This window comes from Hoplias malabaricus, chromosome 5 (genome assembly GCF_029633855.1).
Source record: "Hoplias malabaricus isolate fHopMal1 chromosome 5, fHopMal1.hap1, whole genome shotgun sequence".
Taxonomy (NCBI): Eukaryota; Metazoa; Chordata; class Actinopteri; order Characiformes; family Erythrinidae; genus Hoplias; species Hoplias malabaricus.
Window position 1 is genome coordinate 42,500,256 of NC_089804.1, and position 22,696 is coordinate 42,522,951.

At 42.1% G+C, this 22,696-nt stretch overlaps 1 protein-coding gene across 2 annotated transcripts in view; it reads left to right on the forward strand.

The window, feature by feature from the left end:
• Nucleotides 1-22,696, forward strand: part of mdfi (MyoD family inhibitor) — a 66,384-nt gene that overhangs the window by 4,523 nt on the left and 39,165 nt on the right. The window contains exons 1-2 of one of the 2 annotated variants that reach the window (XM_066670099.1): nt 4,262-4,634; nt 7,082-7,228. In XM_066670099.1, the coding sequence (XP_066526196.1) occupies nt 7,120-7,228 (109 nt within the window). In that variant the 5' untranslated portion in view covers nt 4,262-4,634; nt 7,082-7,119. Of the gene's footprint in view, nt 1-4,261; nt 4,635-7,081; nt 7,229-22,696 lie in introns of those variants that run through there. The other variant, XM_066670100.1, reaches the window with a different exon arrangement.

A 22,696-nucleotide genomic window follows, 5' to 3' on the forward strand; every position in this document is an offset into this window, starting at 1 on the left:
TGTTTGAAATTCAATTTTTTATTTCAGTACTGGATTTGGAACTTTGTGGATCAACAAAGGTAGTCAATATTTATAAAAAAATGTTTATTCTTTTGAATGCACACCTCGTTGCTCACTAACAGCTCAACATCATAACATTACACACACACAGAGCCAACAGTACCCTATGTAAGGTGACCCTTACATAGCCTAACCCTAGCTTATGTAAAAATATTCAATCCATACATTGGCCCTGTCATCTGGAGTTCACTGGTTCATTCCCTGGTAATATCTCAGAATCCTATAGAGCACAGCTGGCCTTACTCTCTATCAGAGACCACATTACCTACCAGTACAGGTGTCTGTCAGCTCATGTGACAGATCTGGGCATTCAGAGTTCTCCTCCAATGGCGTTACATAATCACAGGCCCCAAAGGCCATGGCTTGCACATGCTCGCTTTTACCCTCCCAGGCAGATGGCAGCGTGTATGTGATTGGGGAGTTCTAGCTAACAGTGTGGAACTGATAGGAAAAAACTTATTTACAAGCAAACATTTATTAAGCATCTTTGAAGGGCTATTCCAAACTTGAGGCTGTTGCTTTATTAAAGTCTATTATAAAAAATATTAAACACATCAATAAATAATGAGGGCGACATGGTGGTGCAGCAGGTAGTGTCACAGTCACACAGCTCCAGGGTCCTGGAGGTTGTGGGTTCGATTCCCGCTTCGGGTGACTGTCTGTGAGGAGTGTGGTGTGTTCTCCCTGTGTCTGCGTGGGTTTCCTCCGGGTGACTGTCTGTGAGGAGTGTGGTGTGTTCTCCCTGTGTCTGCGTGGGTTTCCTCCGGGTGACTGTCTGTGAGGAGTGTGGTGTGTTCTCTCTGTGTCTGCGTGGGTTTCCTCCGGGTGACTGTCTGTGAGGAGTGTGGTGTGTTCTCTCTGTGTCTGCGTGGGTTTCCTCCGGGTGACTGTCTGTGAGGAGTGTGGTGTGTTCTCCCTGTGTCTGTGTGGGTTTCCTCTGGGTGCACCGGTTTCCTCCCACAGTCCAAAAACACACGATGGTAGGTGGATTGACGACTCAAAAGTGTCCGTAGGTGTGACTGAGTGAGTGTGTGTGTGTGTGTGTGTTGCCCTGTGAAGGACTGGCGCCCCCTCCAGGGTGTATTCCCACCTTGCGCCCAATGATTCCAGGTAGGCTCTGGACCCACCGCGACCCTGAACTGAATAAGGGTTACAGACAATGAATGAATAAATATTGAAAATGCATTCCTGATATTTGAAATGTAATGTATAAAATATATGAACCTGTGTAGAAATAGATTACTGTGTGCATAGAAATACGTTATTTCATCACAAGACATTTCACATACATATCCATATACTGTACATTCAGTATATTTTATCAGAACATCCTGTTGTATCCCAGTACAGCGATGCCTGAATATCCCATGCTGAAAGTGTAAATACATAGTCAATATATAATGTTGAAAATGTGCAAAACACATTTTTTTTTCGTGCATTTTCCCGAGGCCTAAGACCAGAAATACAACCATGATTGTAAACTATAGGAATTCAAGATTAAAGCTGACAAAGTGAATATGAATTGGAATGTGTAAAATCAGCCATAGCACCTCACCAGAATAAAAGGATCAGACGGCAGATAAAACTGATTTATGAATCGTGAAGCTCCAGACGTTTCTCTTCATGTCAATTACACATATGATCCTCATCTGTTGCACTTTAACAAGATAAGGTTTGAAGGATGACATGATTCTTGTAGATCAAAAAAAAACTCTGCTATTGGGCTCCTGCAAAGCTGACATTCTTAACATTCTGAACCAGCCTTCCACATGGACGTCTACTAGCAAAGTGTGACAGTGATGTAACTAGCACCTTATAACCTCTTATAGGAACCAGCTTATATACTATTACATACTAAATATTACACTTATTCTATAAAAATATGAATATTTTAGTAGAAATGTAATTCTAAATATACTGTGTGTTTGTGGCGTTTCTAACTGATATAAGATATTTCACACAGAGGTTTTGGTGAGGGCTTGGTCACAGTTTCAGCGCTCAGACTATATATATTCTAATCATATAATGTGTGTGTGGATTGAGTGTTGAATGGAATGGCGTTCTGAGCAATGTTGATTGTAAAGTGGCGTCATCGTGTATCTAAAAATGTGCTATATAAGATTAACTGCTAATCATACAATGCTAACAAGCTTGCAGGACAGTAGTACATACCTTTTCACTTCTTTTTTTCCAAAGATAGCTCAGTGTGCCTGAACTCCTGCTAAGTTACATGCTAAGTATGGTGCCGAGTGAGATGTTCATCCTAGTGACCCAAACAAAATGAGTCCAGTTTGGATCAAACCAAACTTAACCCCCAGTCAAAGTTTGCTGTGGCATCAGTGGGGATCAAACGATTATAAACTCAGCAGTTAAACAACTTGTAAAGAGAACATTTGTGTTTGATCTCAGGCACAACGTATCCACGGTGAAGTATGGTGGTGGTAAGGAAATATGAACAGAACAATCTCATTAGCTGGTTGAAAGGAAAGATGGAAGTTTCAACAAGATTAAAGACCACAAACATACACTTAAAATAAAGCTTAAAGCATTTTAAAATTGCAAATCAATCAGAGAGACCTCCTCAAGTTTAGGGAAAATGAAGAAGAATGGGTCAGACTCGAATACCAGTGTTATTTGTTTCACCCTTTACATGCCTGGATGCTGTAATTACAGAAAGAGCACTTTGAAACAGCAAGTCTAATTTTATAAATCTGTGGTGTCTGAATGACATCAGCAAAATCTAATAAGATCTTCATCTTCTGTAAGCCCTTCATCCAGATCAGGATTGAGGTGGGTTAGGAGCCTACCCAGAACCACTGAGCACAATACAGGAAACATACTGTGGAATGCCATTCCGTCACAGGGCAGTACACACTCACCCAGTCACTCACACGTCTGGACAAGTTCACATAGCCAATGGATCCCAGGACACCGAGGCTGGAGCCGTGTGGCAGCGGCACTTCCTGTGCACCTTCTTGCCACTCTACAACAACTATACATCTGTCAATTGAAGGGGATATGAACTAGAACTATATGAAAGGAACACTAGGTCGGTGCACGGTGGCTTGGTGGTTAGCACGTTAGCCTCGCAGCGCTGGGATTTTGGGTTCAAGTCCTATCTGGGTGGAATTTCCATGTTATCCCTGTGTCTGCGTGGGTTTCCTCCGGGGTCTCCGGTTTCCTCCCACAGTCCAAAAAAAAAAAAAAACATGGAGGGTAGGTGAATTGGCTTCTCTCATAACTGTCCTGGTGTGTGAGTGAATGAGTGTGTATGTGAATGAATGTCTGTATGTGTGTGAGCCCAGATATGGATTGGCGCTCTGTCCTGGGTGAAACTCTAGTGCCCAATGCAGTCCTCCAGGTGGACGGTCGTTCCTGGTCGAGAGTACGCTGTGCGTGTTTTCCTGCCGCTTCTCGCCGAGTGTGTGATTGAGTGTTGAATGGAATGGTGTTCTGAGCAGTGTTGATTGTAAAGCGTCCTTGGGTGTCAAGAAAGGCGCTATATAAGTGTAACAATAAATAACACTTCCTACCCTCTTCCACAAGTTACAAAGTGCAGTTTCTGCAGTGCTAAGTCTACAGTGAAGCATCACAGTGATTTTGAAACAAATTTTAAGGTAGAAATATTATGTAGTGCTCCCTTAAATAACCAAAGCATTCAACACACATTCAAATAGAGACTACAAGTTTTTTATTATTTTTGGAAAACTGTTTATGCCTCTTTTCTCATGAAGATGAGAGGCCAATTCATTATTATGGGATGGTACGTCAAAATTATGAGGAACCTGCTCATGGTTCTGCGATGAGTGTATATATAATTATAATATGCAAAGTCAAAACAATGAAATACTTCTCTTAACTGAGGTGTACATGATGTTTGTTAGAACATTAGCAGCAGGAACATTATTATTGCTAGCTGTAGTACTATGAGTAATAGCATTAATTTGTTTGGTTACTATTAGTGCAGTTATATGTTGATTTTGTGTATTAACACAGCAGTAGGTCATTCATTTCAGTCTTTTCTTCGAGGACCGTGTAATTATAGATTAGAGAGGGGAGTAAAGGCTGAGCTGGGGATTTTTTTTTTTTTTTTGCCTGAAGGGAGCACACAGTAATCAGACTGAATGTAATTTCCTGTTGAGGAGTCCTGCTGCTGTTCTTCAAGCTGAGCCTCCAAACACTGCGAGAAGTTTAGCAGCAGAAGAGCTCCTCAGCGCCTCAGACCGAGGGTTGGAACTCCACCAGCCCCCAGACACCGACCGGAGACGGTCTTGGGAAGTTTTTCCTCTCCTTTTCTGAGGGGACAGAACGTTTGTGCTGGAAGTTGGTGTTGCTGTCAGCTCTGTGGGAGCTCGCGACTTGCCTGAGGTAAAGTGGGGACTGAAGACAAAAGGCTGGACGCTAGTGTGTGTGTGTGCCACAGTAAGGAAAAGGACGGCATGTGTAATAAGCTGTCATAAGCGAACTTGTGAGGGTGTTTGTGAAGGGAGTACGCGGACGGGACCGTCTAAAGTAGCTCTGTAGTCTGGGAGGATATGTGTTAGTGGAACAGCGGGGAACTCACCGTGAAGAAGGTAAGCACTTCTAACACTAACTGACCTCAGAACGTTTGTTTCTTTACGTTTTGTCCAAGTGTGGTGTGTTCAACAGCACTGGTTGTTTCAGTGTAGCGTTCACCCAGAGCGTGTTTGGACTCGTTCTGTAGAAACTGTAAACAGCACCGAATGATGGGGGATTCACACTTTTTTTGCGCGAAGTGTGGAGGTAACTGACTTAGTGTGGACCCTTGACACTTCCCTTTGAGACTTGACGCTTTCCTAATTCTCATTTCTGTGCGTTCTCAACGTTACTGAACCTCAACGTTTGCCCTTTTTTCATTTCTTGAAACCCATATGAACACTAAATCTGTTGGCACTGCCAAATGTGCTCTTGAAATGCAGACAGACAGACAGACAGACAGGGCAGGTAGACAGACAGACAGACAGGGCAGGTAGACAGACAGACAGACAGGGCAGGTAGACAGACAGACAGACAGGGCAGGTAGACAGACAGATAGACAGGGCAGGTAGACAGACAGACAGACAGGGCAGGTAGACAGACAGATAGACAGGGCAGGTAGACAGACAGACAGACAGGGCAGGTAGACAGACAGACAGACAGGGCAGGTAGACAGACAGATAGACAGGGCAGGTAGACAGACAGACAGACAGGGCAGGTAGACAGACAGACAGACAGGGCAGGTAGACAGACAGACAGACAGGGCAGGTAGACAGACAGATAGACAGACAGACAGACAGGGCAGGTAGACCTGTTGTTGTCTTACATTGACCAATAAGACATTTGACAGGAGGACTATCCTCTCTTCTCTATACAGATGTAAGTAAAAGTTATTAAACTCCTGGTCAGATGACAGTTTACTCATCTACAGGCGAATAGGGATTTTATTTATTTATTTATTTATTTATTTATTTATTTGTACAGTATGTGTTTTGTATTTAGCAAATTGTGGAAATCAAAAGTCAATTCTTGTGTATTATAAAATAGAGAATTTCATTTGATCAACAGTGCCAACGTTTTGCCTACGTTTTATGGTGGTTTCATATTCAATCATTAGGCTGTGTTTATGAGCGTATAGTGAATATACTTTGAGAACACTGATAATGGGCATGTTTCTGTTAAGAGGTGCTCAGTATTAGTTTCTTGTTTGATTCAATTGACTTCATCTGGAGTCTGAATAAACATTTTGTGAACATTATATAAAAATCATTGTATTTATCTGTGTTAGTATTTTTACTGAGCTGTTGGTTCTTTCGTCTGCTCCCATTTTAAAAACCTCAGGTAAAAAATAACATTGGGATGTATATTGTGGATAATAAAAAAAACATTGTTATACAGTATTTTTGCCACATTGCCCACCCATAGTTACACTGTGAGAATGAGGACTTTACAGATTTATTTCAAAAACGCAAAATAAGAAGTACACCTTTACAATATTCTTAACCCTATAATGGACTTTCTAAATGGTTTAAAAGTTATCAACTGATAGAATACACACACACACACACACACATATATATATATATATATAATAACTGAACAGAAAGAGGAGACCTGTTACTGTCCAAGTATAGTTCCCAACTTGATCTGATACTCTTAAACCTCAGATTGTGCCAGTTGCTTATATTTTTGTGTTTATGACATTTTCATAAACACCAGGGGGGCCTTAGAGTAAAGTGGAATCAAACAATGTAAAATGTCCTCTCAAAGAACAAAAAACTAACAACTACAGATGTAACAGTGACAGGTCTTTAAATGGGTTATAGGAGCGTATGTTAAAGATGTAGCTGACATTAAGACAGTTGGGGAACAAAATTACAATACTGACGTTGCAGCATATGACGTTGGCATTGCAATTAAAAATGACAGTATTATATTTATTTACATTACTATATTTCAACTCATACACACACACACTATATTTATATAAAACATGCAATAAATAAGTTAACTAAATTCATTAATGACTAATTAATTTGTGCTCCACGTGCTCTCTGAGTTTGTCCAACTGTCCTTTAGCAAAAAAGCAAGTTTTTACAAATTATTTAACATTCTTTTGGTCACTTTTGATGATTGTTTAAACAAAACGCAGATTTGCTTCATGAATTAAGGAGCATGAATATCACATGCAGCCCAGAACATTTACACGAACAGTTTTAGAAGTTTCCTCTGAAGTGTAACAGTTTAAGAGTTTCTAACGAGTCATAAACAACTAACACAGTGAAAATAATAATGAATTTAAACCTCAGAGAACACAGTTCTTCATCTGTTTTAACGTTTGAGATGTTCAAACATGTTGTAGCACTGTGGCCTACTTTTTTTAAATTCTACACTTTTGTTAACTATACTTCTGTAAGCATTTACGACTGACATGGTCAAGGGGGCCTGATACACCATTCTGGGAAAGTACTTGTCAGGATTGAACCATGTTCTCCACTGTGTTTGTGTGTGTGTGTGTGTTCAGGGTAGTTTGTGGTCACCTGGCTCACAGCTCCAGAGCAGATGTGGGAGGAGGAGCACAGCCCCAGTGGCACCTCGCCTGAACCTCCAGATGGGGTTTGTCCTGCCCCAGAGACATCACCCACAGAGTCACCCACTGCACCAAGCTCAGGTACACATTCAGTTACAACCAGTCTTCAGTCTATCACTTGATGACTCAAAATGAGTCGGGTGTTAGTTCTACTTATTTGACAAATCACTCCTGACTCTTCTGATCATTTGCTTATGAAGACTACAGGGATTGGCCACAGTGTTGTTAAATTAGTGATGCTGTATTTGACAGCATGAGGATTCATTCACACCATTTTCACTGAATATATTGCAGCAGCCAGACGTACTACAAACTAAATTATAAACTTCATGGACATCCAGCTTATTCTTCAAAACTCAAATGTTTTAACTGGTAGTTTGTCTCCTTATTACTGCACTAACGTCTTTTACAGCTCTGGCAAAAGCTTTCGTTTAGATACTGGGACATTTTTGTTAAGGTATGATGGAATTCTACCATGAGAACATTAGCGAGATCAGGTGCTGATGACACATGATTAGTTCTGGATCATTTAAGTTATTCCAGTTCATTCCAGAGTTATTGGATTTTGCTTGGTCACTCCAGGAAATGCAGTTCCACCGCTCCCCAGCCCAGTGCTAGAGGGGCTTTATATTATATACAACTCTAATCAACTTTAAGTCATATGCAGCTGATCCAGAGCTTTTCTGCAGAGATTATACCAGCTGACTGGGCACAACTGAACATCTGTGCTGAATTCTCTCATCATAAGAGGCTTCTACAAACTTTTGAACTTATAATGCACATGGGCGTAGGTGCAAAACGGTGTAGTTGTTTAAAAATGACAGACTTATGTGTTAAACTTAGCACCTTCCATCAGTTAAATAGGTTTGAGTTTGGAATGTGCATAAAAATATGTTTATTTCAGAAAATATTTTGAATTCCCCTTGATGTTAAACAACTACAATCATGGCAATGTGCAGGGTGTGGCGAGGTGTAACACTTCCTCTGTAGTCTGAATCCCCGCTCTGTTTTATTCTGCATTGTGTATTTACGACAGGAAATGTCACAAGCTTTTATCCTCAGCTAATATTTATAAAAAGTATGTAGAGTCTCAGTTTCTTATAAAAGGTTATTCATATGTGAGTTAATGTTAACTCAGTTTTGTTATTTTTAATATAACAAAATGACAGCCAGTTCCACAGCATTTGAGTGAGTTCACGATGTCTGGAATGGTGATTTGACATCCAATGTTTCTTTTAAAATCATGGGTTTTATTAAGAAGTCCCTTACTCTTTGCTGCAGTAAATGCTTCTGTTTTTTTGGGAGGTTTTTACATTAGATGTTGGAATATATCTGTGAGGATCTGATTGCTTCCATGTAATCATTCCATTCCATCGCAAAATGAAAAAAAAAATGCAATGATATGCATTTAACTGCAAAATTGTATTTCATAGTACAGTAATCCCTCGCTACTACGCGGTTCATCTTTCGTGGATTCGCTACTTCGCGGGTTTTTTCAAGGGGGCTTATGGCCGCTATATCGCGATATTGAGGGAAAATCTAGGAAAACCGTGAAAGATGAATAGCCAAAAGTATTTTTTTATTATTATTTACATGTATTAGACTGGGCCTATAGGTGACACAATATATCATTTACAAGTATTTCTTACGTACAGTACATGTATTGTTCATGTCCACATCCGAGTGAAATTTACTGATGCTAAATCACAGCTTAGGAATGACTCTATTAAAGAAACTGGTAGGATATCACATGTAGTTCCAGCTGAAAAACATTATAGAACGACTGTTTAATGCAAATGGTGGGTTATTAACAGTAACATGGAGGGTTTTAAAAGTCCAAATACTCGTTAAATATCTTTCCTCTACTTTGTGGAAATTCGTTTTTCACGAGTGGTCTTGGAACGAAAAACGAAGGATCACTGTAAATAGTACAAAGTGTTCTAAAAAAAAAAATAGTAAATGTTTGATCTGAGAAATTTTTATTTTATTATTATTATTTTTAATTAGATATCCTCAGCTTGTTCAAAGAAATTGAGACAGAAAAGTGTTTACCACTATGTTGCATCACCTCTTTTTTAATAACACTCTGTAAGGTTTGGGAACCAAGGAGACCAGTCGCTGTAGTTGATGTTAGTTAATGGTGAAATGTTTACTCATTCTGGCTTGTTATAGGATTTCAGCGGCACAACTGCTTGGACAACAGCACACACTGGCTCTGGGACTGTACACTTATAACAAGATGGATGGTTCCTCTGAAGTTTAGCCCAGAGGAAGCAGCATTCATGATTTCCAAAAAAAAAAATCACATTTTGATTCATCAGACCACAGGACACTTTTTCACTTTGCCTCTTAAATGAGCTCAGACCCAAGGAACATAGTGGAATTTCTGGATCTTGTTTATATATGTAGTCTTTTAGGTCGACTGCTCCACAGCTCAATTCTGAGGTGTTTTATACCTCCCTTACTAACACTTGGTGTTGAGCATGGTGACCTTATGACTGTCATGTTCTAATTTCAGTGCATTTCTACTTTGATCATTCGAGACATTACTCCAAAGAACAGGAGAAGACTTTCTGGTGGTGACTAGAGGCTTTTGCTGACAAAAGAAAAATTTTTTTTTCAGTTTCGTTGTACTACTGCTTGTGTTGATGGGCCAACTTCATTGACATCTGGTTGTGTTTTTCTGTTGTACTGTCGCCTGTGTGAGCGTCACTTTATGATTCCATGCGAGGACAATTTAACATGTAAGTTTGGGCTTTTGGGAGAGCCCTGGAATGTAATCACATTTTTGATTTGAACAAAATCCCCAAGTCTATATATTTGGCTGAAATCTCACAGTTCTAAATAAGCCTGGCGGCTTTGATCCGACCTGGACGCAGATGGCCTGCTTCTCATCTGCTGCTTTGCTGTGGTCGGGCCTGTGTTTATGGTGCTGCTCTGGGTTCTGGAGCGCATGAGAACCCAATTCACACACACATGAGAACTGATCTCGGATCAGAAATATGGGATGCGATCCAGCCGCTGATGAGTAGACACACAAGCTTCATTCTGCATGTGATCTCAATCAGGCTAAGCCCATCATAGCCTGAGCTGCCCCCAAATGTTATTTCTTCTTCCATCCAGAGGGGAAATGAATGGATTAGATGTATAATTGGTAGCAGATAAATGTTTTGATATTTTTGTTGAGTTGGGAAACAGCTTTAAGGGTGGGTGGTATGTATAAGCAGGCAGTCTTCTAATATTTTATCATAACTGATATATAACAATATGTATTGAGCACATTATGAATGTTGTCAGAACTTAAAGGAAAACTAGGTAAGGTTTGGGTTATTGAGGGGAGGGGTGGCATGAAATGGACTCCGATTACTGGTGTGCCTCTTTTTCAGAGGACTTAGTAGGAGCTTTAAAGGGTCTCTGAATTCCATAGAAGAGAATAGGTATCTTGGAACTGACCCCTTGATCTTTTAACTTGTATTCCTGGCAGAGGGTCAGTGTCTGATTTGTCACACTGCATTACACAACACTGGGCTGTAAGAGTGTATAGTTCCATGTAAATGTGTGCCTCATGTGCCTGACTCCATATGGGTAGGCACATGTGTGTGTGTGTGTGTGTGTGTGTGTGTCCATCCATGTGTGTTTAAATAAATGTTTATCAGACTGAATGTTAAAACTGGGGTGTGGGCAATATGGCCCTAAAATAATATCACGATATTCCAGGGTATTTTTGCAATTACGATATTATTTGTGAAAAAAAAAAAACACAGAAAAATATATTATTAATTTTAATAACATACAATTTTAACAAAGTAAATGTTACCATTTTAGTATAAATAAACGCAATCTGTAAACAACATTAAATTACCAAGATTCTGATCAATTTATTTGTATAAAATAAGTAACGTAACAAATAAATCATCCGGAAAAACAGATGATGTGCTGAGTCAGTTTAGTCTTTCAGCTTTTAGGACTAACGCTGGCTGGAATCCTGTGCTCCTTGTACTCATCTAGATGCTTCTGCTTTAGGAGGTGAAATGGATCATTTGTAAGTGGTACTTAATGAACATTCAGATACAGAATGGCGAGAGAATATCGAAAAATGCATCAGAGACAGCTCTACATTCAGACACAGGGAGAACACACCACACTCCTCACAGACAGTCACTCGGAGGAAACCCACACAGACACAGGGAGAACACACCACACTCCTCACAGACAGTCACCCTGAGGAAACCCACACAGACACAGGGAGAACACACCACACTCCTCACAAACAATCACCCAGAGGAAACCCACACAGACACAGGGAGAACACACCACACTCCTCACAGACAGTCACCCGGAGGAAACCCACACAGACACAGGGAGAACACACCACACTCCTCACAAACAATCACCCAGAGGAAACCCACACAGACACAGGGAGAACACACCACACTCCTCACAGACAGTCACCCGGAAGAAACCCACACAGACACAGGGAGAACACACCACACTCCTCATAGACAGTCACCCGGAGGAAACCCACACAGACACAGGGAGAACACACCACACTCCTCACAGACAGTCACCCTGAGGAAACCCACACAGACACAGGGAGAACACACCACACTCCTCACAGACAGTCACCCGGAGGAAACCCACACAGACACAGGGAGAACACACCACACTCCTCACAGACAGTCACCCTGAGGAAACCCACACAGACACAGGGAGAACACACCACACTCCTCACAGACAGTCACTCGGAGGAAACCCACGCAGATACAGAGAGAACACACCACACTCCTCACAGACAGTCACCCGGAGGAAACCCACGCAGACACAGAGAGAACACACCACACTCCTCACAGACAGTCACCCGGAGGAAACCCACGCAGACACAGAGAGAACACACCACACTCCTCACAGACAGTCACCTGGAGGAAACCCACGCAGACACAGGGAGAACACACCACACTCCTCACAGACAGTCACCCAAAGGAAACCCACGCAGACACAGGGAGAACACACCACACTCCTCACAGACTGTCACCCAGAGGAAACCCACGCAGACACAGGGAGAACACACCACACCCCTCACAGACAGTCACCCGGAGGAAACCCATGCAGACACAGGGAGAACACACCACACTCCTCACAGACAGTCACCCGGAGGAAACCCACGCAGACACAGGGAGAACACACTACACGATCCCTTTGTATTATAAAATCCATGTAAATGCATGTATTGTGATCTATAACACTTGCCCACTCATCTCTATGTGTATCGAGCAGCATGTCTATGAGCAGACCACTTCAGATCACAGCCCCAGAAGTAGGTTAATAGGTGGATTTTTGTATTCATTCATACGGACAAGTCCTGGCTCGGTCCTGATTGAGCACTGACAGCACTGAGCCACGAGCGAGCAAGCCAGTTCCTGCACAGCTGCCACAAGCGGCGTGCAACATCAACCCAGCCACAGTCAAAATTAGACCACCAGGCCATGTTTTGTTCCGCCCTGTACCCACTAATTACACTCAGCTATGCATTGTTCTTCTATTTGGACTTTGCCATGACTCGTATCTTAGTGTTTATGCCCAAGGAGCTGCCACCTTAACTCCTGGGTCGTTTTTCTGCATTGCATGAGTTTCTCTCTCGCTGTCAGTGTCTGTGGTAAAACATTTTTATTCCTCTAAACTGCACTCCAGTTGTTTGGCAAAGACAGGACTCACAAATGCAGGAGACAAAAAGCCTGCCTTCATCACTCAGAGCATCTCAAAAAAGGAGTGCTATTTATCTGCCTGTTTTTTTATTGTCTGGCTCTGACTGACCCAGATGAACCGTTTCAGAATTGGATTTCTCAGTAAGCAGTTAGTAGATCAGCGTAGAGGAGAGTGCTGCTAAACTAAATAAAACATTGTGACTGGAGGAGGGTGTTGAATGGATCTTATTAGATAGGTTTGGCTTTGGATGTGAACTTCCTGGTTAACACTGTGCTTGGTGAAAAATACACCAGACCTGATCCTAGGCTAAGTGAACCAGCGCACTTATTCTGAGGTGTACTATAAGTGCACGGCCTAAGCCAGGGGTCCACACGAGCCTTAAGAAGAGCTTGATTGTGGATATGGCGCCTGTCCCAGCCTCAACACTGAGGCCATTGATTCTGCTGCTGAGTTCTGGTGCCATAGCGGTGTCTACTGTGCTGTGTACTGGACACACTCGCAGTCAGATATTAATCGTGAATGTGAACTCTTACACACTCAGATTTATGATAGCACACGCTTTTTCTGTTTTACATAGCACTCCATGCATCAGCTGCAAATACTGCCTTATATCCAACCATTTCACATAGCAAGGTTACCCACAGTTATTCGTTTATGAACCGGGTCTCGTTCGGCTGCAAAGACGTAAAGGAGTATCTTCGTAATGATCTGATTTACACACTGTTCCCCTTAGTCCAAATATCGTTGATTAGCCAAGACCTATTTGATGCGTCTTTAGCTTTGCACTAGAGTAACTGATGTAGCTAGCAAATACCGGGAAGCATTAGCATGTCTTTCATTAAAAAAGGGAAATATTATTTCATATCAAGGTATAATTCAAAAATACAAACAGGTTTTAAGGTCTTTACACACAACCCAATTATTTCAGATGACATTAATTAATTAAAATACATGGATCACTGATGTTATCTTGCCCGTCCAATGTGAATTTTCAGCAGCGGATTTACCCTGTGTTCAATAGTTCAATAATAGCAACAGTGGTGACCCAAATCCACTGACCAATCAGCTTTGTCTGTGGCGTTGGCATAGGAACAAGCATCACAACAGCATATTGCATTGGCGTCACAGCAAGCCGTACTTTTTTGACAAAACTCTGACACTGAAAAAAAAAAGACTTTAGTGTGTGATTGGTCAAACACCCTGTGCTGCTTTTTTTTCAAAAAATTGGATGTCATTGTATTTTTCAGAGAGCAGCAATTAAAATATATCTTTTTGTCTTTTTCCACTGGGGAAAGTGGAAAAAATGCTGAAACTCTATATCCAAATATTTGCAGTGTAAAAAACTATATCCAAATTCCTTTAATCTTTGAAACATTTTTGAGTGTGTGTTTGCCTTTACACACCGTACAAGATCCATTAATGGGACTTATTTGGACGGCAGTAAATTATTCAGAACAGGTGTGTGACTGATGGTTCAATTTGTCCTCTGTTTTGCCAGCGAATAAAACCCAGTGACCAATCATCTTTGTTTCTGGTCCTTGGCATAACAACAACCAGCCAATCAGATCACTGTATGTACGTCTGAACATGCAGTAGGTTCTGTAAAGTCTTTTCAGACTAAAGCAGAGCACATGGATATAGGGAACGCCTGTACATTTTGATACAAAAATGTGTTGTTTTTTAAATTTATACCAAATGTGTTATAACTTTTTAAACATTTGAGCGTGTAATGGCTTTAACAGTCAGATCACTGGGTCACCATGTCACCACTGTTTAATTATAGTGTTCTTTGTAGAAACACTCCCTCTAATTTCACCTCTAATCTCTCTTTTTACTTTTTTGTTGGTCACAGTGAGAGAGAACATTTGGGGTTCTATCTGTTACATTTTTAAACATTAAAATATATGTCACTGTAAAGAGAATATATGAGATAATTATATATTTGAAAAGGATATTATTTTTAAATATGATTTCATTATTATTATTATGTTTTAAAACTTCTAATTCATTAAAAGAGTCGTGTAACTGCGGTATCCTCCAACTCCGAGTAGAGGATAACAGTGAGATGCCACGTAAGGTAACTTTCTCTGTGTTTTTTATCCTGCTGAAGTTCTATAAAGGTAAAGACAGGACCAAACATGCTCTTTTTAAGTGACTTGCCCTGCAGTTGTGCTCTTTCCTTGTGTTCAGTTTGATGAATCTTTGCTGAATGTGCTTGCTGCTGCATAGGTGTGTTGTGTCGAGCAGGTGTGCAGACAATGAAGCTCTTGTTGTAGATGTTCTGTTGGTATCTTAACAGTTTTCATTTCAACTTGCGAATCCACATGTACTTGGCCTGTAAGCACTGTGCTGAAAATATGGCAGGCATTAGTGGTTTATAGGAGGAGAAGAGAATTTATGGCATGCATTACACTTTTCAGTGATCACCAAAGGCAAGTAAGGGTGATGTGCCAGTTATGGAACTTTCCCTCGCTTGACTGTGTCTTTAGGTGATAGAAATGTTCTTTGTCAAAGCACTGGAAAGTGTTGTAATGGTCAGGAGCATGGCAGGGTAAAGTCCAGGGGTCATTTGGACACTGAAAAAGCTGGTGCACTGTTCTGTTTATAGCAGAATCTCATTAGTTTTCATTAGTTTGCCTTCCCTCTCACACCATCACTCAGACTGTTGTCAGCCAGTTATTCCATGGACTGTCATTACAGAACTGGGCAGTCCGTCTGTGTGTTGAGCTATCTGATTCTGTTGCATCTGCAGACACTTGGAAATGCACAGTGACTGCCTTCATATTCCTTGAAGGAAGCCATGCAGCCCTTGTCAGATTGGTGGCATCATTTGACAGGGGTGGGTGAAATTGCCAATGACTAAAATAGGGGAAATAAACACTGCCCTTAACCTAGGGCTGGACGATACGGCCAAAATCTATATCACAATATATTTCTTAATTGCGGTCTATATGATATAATTCTGATGTAGATTTGAACGCCACACAAAAACTGACAAGAACAAACAAGAAAAACAATGTCGCCATCGAACATAAACATCATGGCTTTGTCAATATTAATATTTTTAAACTAATTTTAAAATCACGACACGGTGGCACAGCAGGTATTTCGCAGTCACACAGCTCCAGGAACCTGGAGGTTGTGGGTTCGATCCCTGCTCCGGGTGACTGTCTGTGAGGAGTGTGGTGTGTTCTCCCTGTGTTTCTGCGTGGGTTTCCTCCAGGTGACTGTCTGTGAGGAGTGTGGTGTGTTCTCTCTGTGTCTGCATGGGTTTCCTCCGGGTGAATGTCTGTGAGGAGTGTGGTGTGTTCTCCCTGTGTCTGCGTGGGTTTCCTCCGGGTGACTGTCTGTGAGGAGTGTGGTGTGTTCTCTCTGTGTCTGCGTGGGTTTCCTCCGGGTGACTGTCTGTGAGGAGTGTGGTGTGTTCTCTCTGTGTCTGCGTGGGTTTCCTCCGGGTGCTCCGGTTTCCTCCCACAGTCCAAAAAACACACGTTGGTTGGTGGATTGGCGACTGAAAAATGTCCGTAGGTGTGAGTGTGTGTTGCCCTGTGAAGGACTGGCGCCCCCTCCAGGGTATGTTCCTGCATTGCGCCCAATGATTCCGGGTAGGCTCTGGACCCACTGCGACCCTGAACTGGATAAGGGTTACAGATAATGAATGAATGAATGAATCATTTTAAAATCGAGTGAAATGAACTGACCACAGAGACCAGTAATGAACGTCAGTCAGTGACAGATGCTGTGTAGATTGTGATATATATTGATATTGAATAATTATTGTCCAGCCCTAAGTGGACCAATAGAAATAGCATCCGATTAAAAATGGCCAAAGAAACGTTACAAAATACTATGAAGTCATCGCTGCTGTTTAGATAAAAGAAAATTGAACTTGTGAATTACTGCTAGCTTCAGATCTTCCATCAGATCTCTGATATTTTTCAGTGTCAGTTTCTCACCCTCATTCATTCAGTCCCTCACTCACTCTTTTCTGCTCTTTACACACTTGCTCTTTTGTTAGTAGTTAGCTTGCAAGCTTTTTTTTTTTGTGACACCAATAAATCATGAGACTAAAACAATTTTACTGCAGGGTCACTATTTATCTTTTCCCACTATTCCTCTGCTTAAGAAACGTCTAATAGTCACACAGGACCCGTGTGGCAACAAATTCACTTCATATGGTTTTCTTGGCCTTGGATTAAAGCTGAGCAGAGCTTCATGCTCTCAGTGATAAAGCTGTGGTGAGAACATTGCACATGCATGAAAGGAAGTCTTGTAACTACTGAAGCCTGATGGATCTTTTGGTTTGTCTTCAGAATGAAATGATCATCCTCACTGACTCCAAATACACTATGTTTTAAGCCAGTATAAGCCCATATTGTATATATTTTGGCAAAGTGACTTCTGTATCTGACGGGCCACTTCAAAGTCGCCTGCAGAAACCAGTGAAGACTTATTATAGAAAGGTTTGATGTTCTTGACACTTACAGTAATTATGTGTGCTTAGTTCCCCTTCGCCGTGGTGTGTATATTTCAGCTCCTTCTGGCGTGGCTCATGTAGGTGTCTCTAGCTCTCTTCGTCGTGTGGGAAAGGATAACAGAGTTTCATCATCTGAGATTGTGTAGGAGCTGTCTTTGATGCAGCGATGATTGGTTTCAGTCATTGTCCTCTTGGGGGATATTCTGCTGTCTTTGTGCGCAAGTGGATCTGAGTGTGATAAGAGTGTCAAGAAAGTCTAAAGTCTTTTCTCAGTCTGATGCAAGGTGAGGATCTACTCTGAAGCCAGGTTAGAGGTCTAATCTGAACTGAAATTTAGTTGGGGACCAAAATGTAACTGAGGAACAACCTGCCGACTTACAGCAGCAAGTTACGTCTCTGGAGCTGATTGAAGTTGAAAAACATTTGTACATATCCCTATGTAACTTAAAATTCTGTCTAAAAGTGCTTTTCCACTGGGTGGGATCGGCTCGCCTCGACTTGAGAGAAGTCGGCTCGCCTCAGCTCTTAGCTTCTCCGCTAGCAAATCTCCCAGAGTCTATAACAGGAACCACGTGCTTTAAAAACCACAACAACGCGGGCGGTAAAATTAGACTGAATGCAGCTCTGCGCCCCAGTTCTCGCAGAACAGTTTTTCTTGTCACACAACCTGCTTTTGCTGGAGATTTTCATTGGCCACGGGCCCAAGGAGCGTTTGAACCTCTTTAAAAACCCCTCGGGGGAATGTCACGAGCTGCTGTTGTGAGTCGGATAAAAGCAAATGTGAAAGCTGCTGTACCTTCAGAGATTTTATGGAGCTCTGCATTTCGTTGTGATTGACAGGTCTCTCTGGCCAATCAGTGCTCTGCAGGATTTACACGTCACTATTTAATACCTACTCAGCTCGATTGGAACTGTACGCGAGCAGGGACTAAAAATGTACTTGGTTCCTGGGACCAGGACCAGATGTGGCCAGTGCAAAAGCAGAAGAGCCGAGCCGATTCGTGTAGGTTTTCAGCTGTGGAAAAGTGCCATAGATCCAAATGTAGTCCAACAAAGTTCTCTGTAAATCCTGTAATTGTAGCCTGAATAATTCTTGTAACCTGAATTAAATTCCATTTTTCCCCACTGTAGTCTGAATTCATTCAATCTGAACCCAAATGTAACTTGATTAAAGTCTCTCTGAATGCAACTCTAGGCCCACAGAATGTTGTCTGAACCTCACAGTTGTCCTACGTCATTCTTTTCAAGCCTGAATGAAGCTTAACCTCCAAAAATTCTGTCTGAATCCAACGTACTCCTACAAGATTCTCCCTGAATCTGCCTGTTACCCTGTAAAATTCAGTCTTATCCTGTCTGTAGCTTTCTGTGTGATCCCTGAACTCTGTGTAGCTGTAACTGTCTGTGTATCTATTTTTTTCTGCTTCCTGTTGTTTCCCCCTTGCCAGCAAAGGTGCGTGACTTCACAGGCCTGTATGTTTCTCTTTAAGCAGAAAGCGTAGTGCGTCGAGTGCGTTTACAAACACAGATATATATCGCCCTCCCTCCGGCTTCACTTCACAAAGCCTCTCGAGTCTCTGCCTCTCCTCACAAACTTTCAAACGCAAGATGTAGCTCAATTAAATCCCTCTAAAGCCTGTTAAACACTGCACGTTTTCTCTTGTAATGAGCTTACACTGTTTTTCTCCCTCCTCACTCTCTATTCTTCTGACTAAATAATCTGCGTATTTGGACAAATTCCAACACGGGGCTTTGAAGCCTCTCATCGAGTATCTGCTTTCACTCCTGGCTGGTTTACAAGCTCCGATTAGAAAGCCCATTGTCTTAGAGCTGGGCTTAGTGAAGACGTCGCCGCCGTTATCGGTGCATCTCTCTGCCAGATCAGTCGCAGAAGCAGAGCTAATTATTTTCTTTTCTGCCCCTTAATTACACCCCTGAGGGGTCATCACAGCACAATCTTGTCAAATTTGGCAACAGGCTTTCAGAAGGATGTGAAGCGGAGGGTATGGGAAACAGTCAAGTCCTTTAAACGAGCCACACGCTCTTCCTTTTAATCCATCGTAGATGTCCAGCAGGGTCGCGTTACAGCTCACGCGGTCCAGACCACAGCAGTGGTTCACATTGAGGCCGACGTTGTGCTGATCAGGTCTGTCGTCCGCTAAAACACCGTCGTGACACATGCAGTTTTCTTCTCTCTCTGTCTAGTTCCAGGCCTTTGAAGTCTGAGAGTGTTGCTGAGTGTTTTTATGAGCTGGTCTGTACACTGATCACTGCTGGTCCACCACTCCCTAATGAATAGATCCCATCTTTAACCAAAGAACAAGTGAGAGATCAGAAAAGCTGTTAAACCTTCACGTTTCCTTTGGAAGTACATGTTAAGTGTGAGTTAGAGTGAGCTCAGTTACAAATATGATCCCTTTTGGTTTAGTTTGTGAATCCCAGTTTTTCAGTTGCTATTAAAATCTACACACATCTGTTAGAAATTGTGAGTTAGCCCCTTTTTTGTAAGGATTTAAACAGTGTAAAGGCTTAAGGGCTGACAACGTCAATTAATCTTTTTTTCTAACCGTGCTTATTTAATTGTTTTGATCGGCCACAAAACTATAAGACAATGCACAGCTTTATGAACAGAAATAAACCCCTTTGGGGTCCCCTTTGAGCAAAGAACCTGCTATTTATTTATTTATTTTCTTTATTTATAGTTTTTCGGGTTTTTTTGGAGATCAACACATGAATTACATGTTTGTAAAATGTCCCTCGTGTATTGTCTTTAGGAGCTGGTGAAGAAAGACAATGTGAAATGTCGGATTTCTTCACGGTTGAATGGAGAGATGGTATGAAGAGACAGAGAGTTTGAGAGAGAGAGAGAGGGGGGGGGGGGGTTCAGTGGGCCTCAGTGAAGCATTTCTTCCACAGCAGCCGTTAAGCGCTGTTCTCACTGTATCTATTCATCCACAGCGTCCTGTCCCAGTCCCGTGTGTGTGCAAATACAAACAAACACACACAGGAAGACTTTCAGAGTGTTTTACACACAGTCTTTAATCCTCTTTAGGCCATCACATACTGATACTCCTAAACCTTGGGCCTTTTATCACGACTAGGCCAATATTGACACATGCACATGGACCAGACATTACAGACCATACAGTTTACCTTGCAACTGTACGTCATTTACAACAGTGTCCTATAGAATCAAAATGTAGTGCACATTCATGGGACTTCATTCATCACCACAGAAAATATATATTTTACTTCCACAAATTTAAATAGGACTGGACATAAGTTTTTTTTCGCACTGGAGCTATGAGGTAACTAACAAGAAAAGCCAGTGCCATAATCTGATCAGTTGAGCCCATGCTCATGTCTGTGATAACATTGTGTTTTAACATATATTTATTGTTTCATTTAGTTGGTAAAAAATGACACAATTTACGCTGCAGCTAACTATTACTATATGCTTTAGCCCCTCTACAAATGACATTAATACAGTAGACATTGCTCATACTCAACTGTTCTACAACCATTGTTTATTCATTCATTCATTCATTCATTCATTCATTCATTCATTATCTGTAACCCTTATCCAGTTCTGGGTCACGGTGGGTCCAGAGCCTACCTGGAATCATTGGGCGCAAGGCGGGAATACACCATGCAGACACAGGGAGAACACACCACACTCCTCACAGACAGTCACCCGGAGGAAACCCACGCAGACACAGGGAGAACACACCACACTCCTCACAGACAGTCACCCGGAGGAAACCCACACAGACACAGGGAGAACACACCACACTCCTCACAGACAGTCACCCGGAGGAAACCCACACAGACACAGGGAGAACACACCACACTCCTCACAGACAGTCACCCGGAGGAAACCCATGCAGACACAGGGAAAACACACCACACTCCTCACAGACAGTCACCCGGAGGAAACCCACACAGACACAGGGAGAACACACCACAGTCCTCACAGACAGTCACCCGGAGGAAACCCACGCAGACACAGGGAGAACACACCACACTCCTCACAGACAGTCACCCGGAGGAAACCCACGCAGACACAGAGAGAACACACCACACTCCTCACAGACAGTCACCCGGAGGAAACCCACGCAGACACAGGGAAAACACACCACACTCCTCACAGACAGTCACCCGGAGGAAACCCACGCAGACAGAGGGAGAACACACCACACTCCTCACAGACAGTCACCCGGAGGAAACCCACGCAGACACAGAGAGAACACACTTTAATAAAAGACAACAGATTTAGATTTCTTTATTTAATCATTTCTTTGCTCCATCAGCGGGCCCTGGGCTGCTTCTCAGTATCAAGAACATAAAGAATGGACTTCTATAGAAAAACATTCACCTTTTAAGAGCAAATTTGTGATGCTGCTGAGAAAGATGGGACTTTTAGGTCATTTTTGTCTTGAACCGATGCATCCGTATTATTTTTTCCAGATCGAGAACGGCGTTGAGGTACTTAGGCCATGCTTGTGTTTGTGTTCTTGAGTGCTGGAATGTAACTTTGGCAGTGGACGATGACGTCAAAACCACGAGAACATATGAGCACACAAGAACACGTACTGAGAAACAGTTAGAGATGGTAGTTGTGCCAATAACACGTACACGTTATCCTGCACATTATTACATCTGTGTTACTGCAGGCTAGTGGTTTAGTGTGATCAGTTATTAGTATAAGGATTTAAAACCCACCTGAAGCACAAGGTCCCTACTGATGCTGTAGAGCTCCATTTTAAAGCTCACTCTCATGTCAGGACGCAACCGCAAAGCAAAGTAGAGTTACAAGCCCAGTGCTGTGATACTTAATATCAGCACTAGAATACGTCATGGTGGGAGTTTACTGCTGTATAACAATGTACACTGAATGATCGCTGGATTAGGAACACCTACTTTCTATCTCCATTCATCGTCCATTTTATCAGCTCCATTAATGGTCCAACTTGTAGATGTAAAGTCAGAGACAGTAGCTCATCTGTCGCTGCACAGTGTGTGTCGCTCGTCCTCTAGTCCTTCATCAGTGACACAGGACGCTGTCGGCTGCATGTTTTTGGTCGGTGTACTGTTCTCAGTCCAGACACTGAGGGGTTTAAAAACTCCAGCAGCACTGCTGTGTCTAATCCACTCTACACCAGCACAACACACACTAACACACCACCACCACGTCAAAGGGTGAAACGGGGATAAGAAAGTGTTCAGAAAAGCAGATGAACTACAGTCTGTAACTGTAGAAGTACAAAGTGGAGCTGCTAAAGTGGGGAGTGAGTGTAGATACAGGTAGGTGTTCCTAATCCAGTGATTGTTCCGTGTATAAGGCCCTATCTGATGTTTTCTCTGAGAACCTG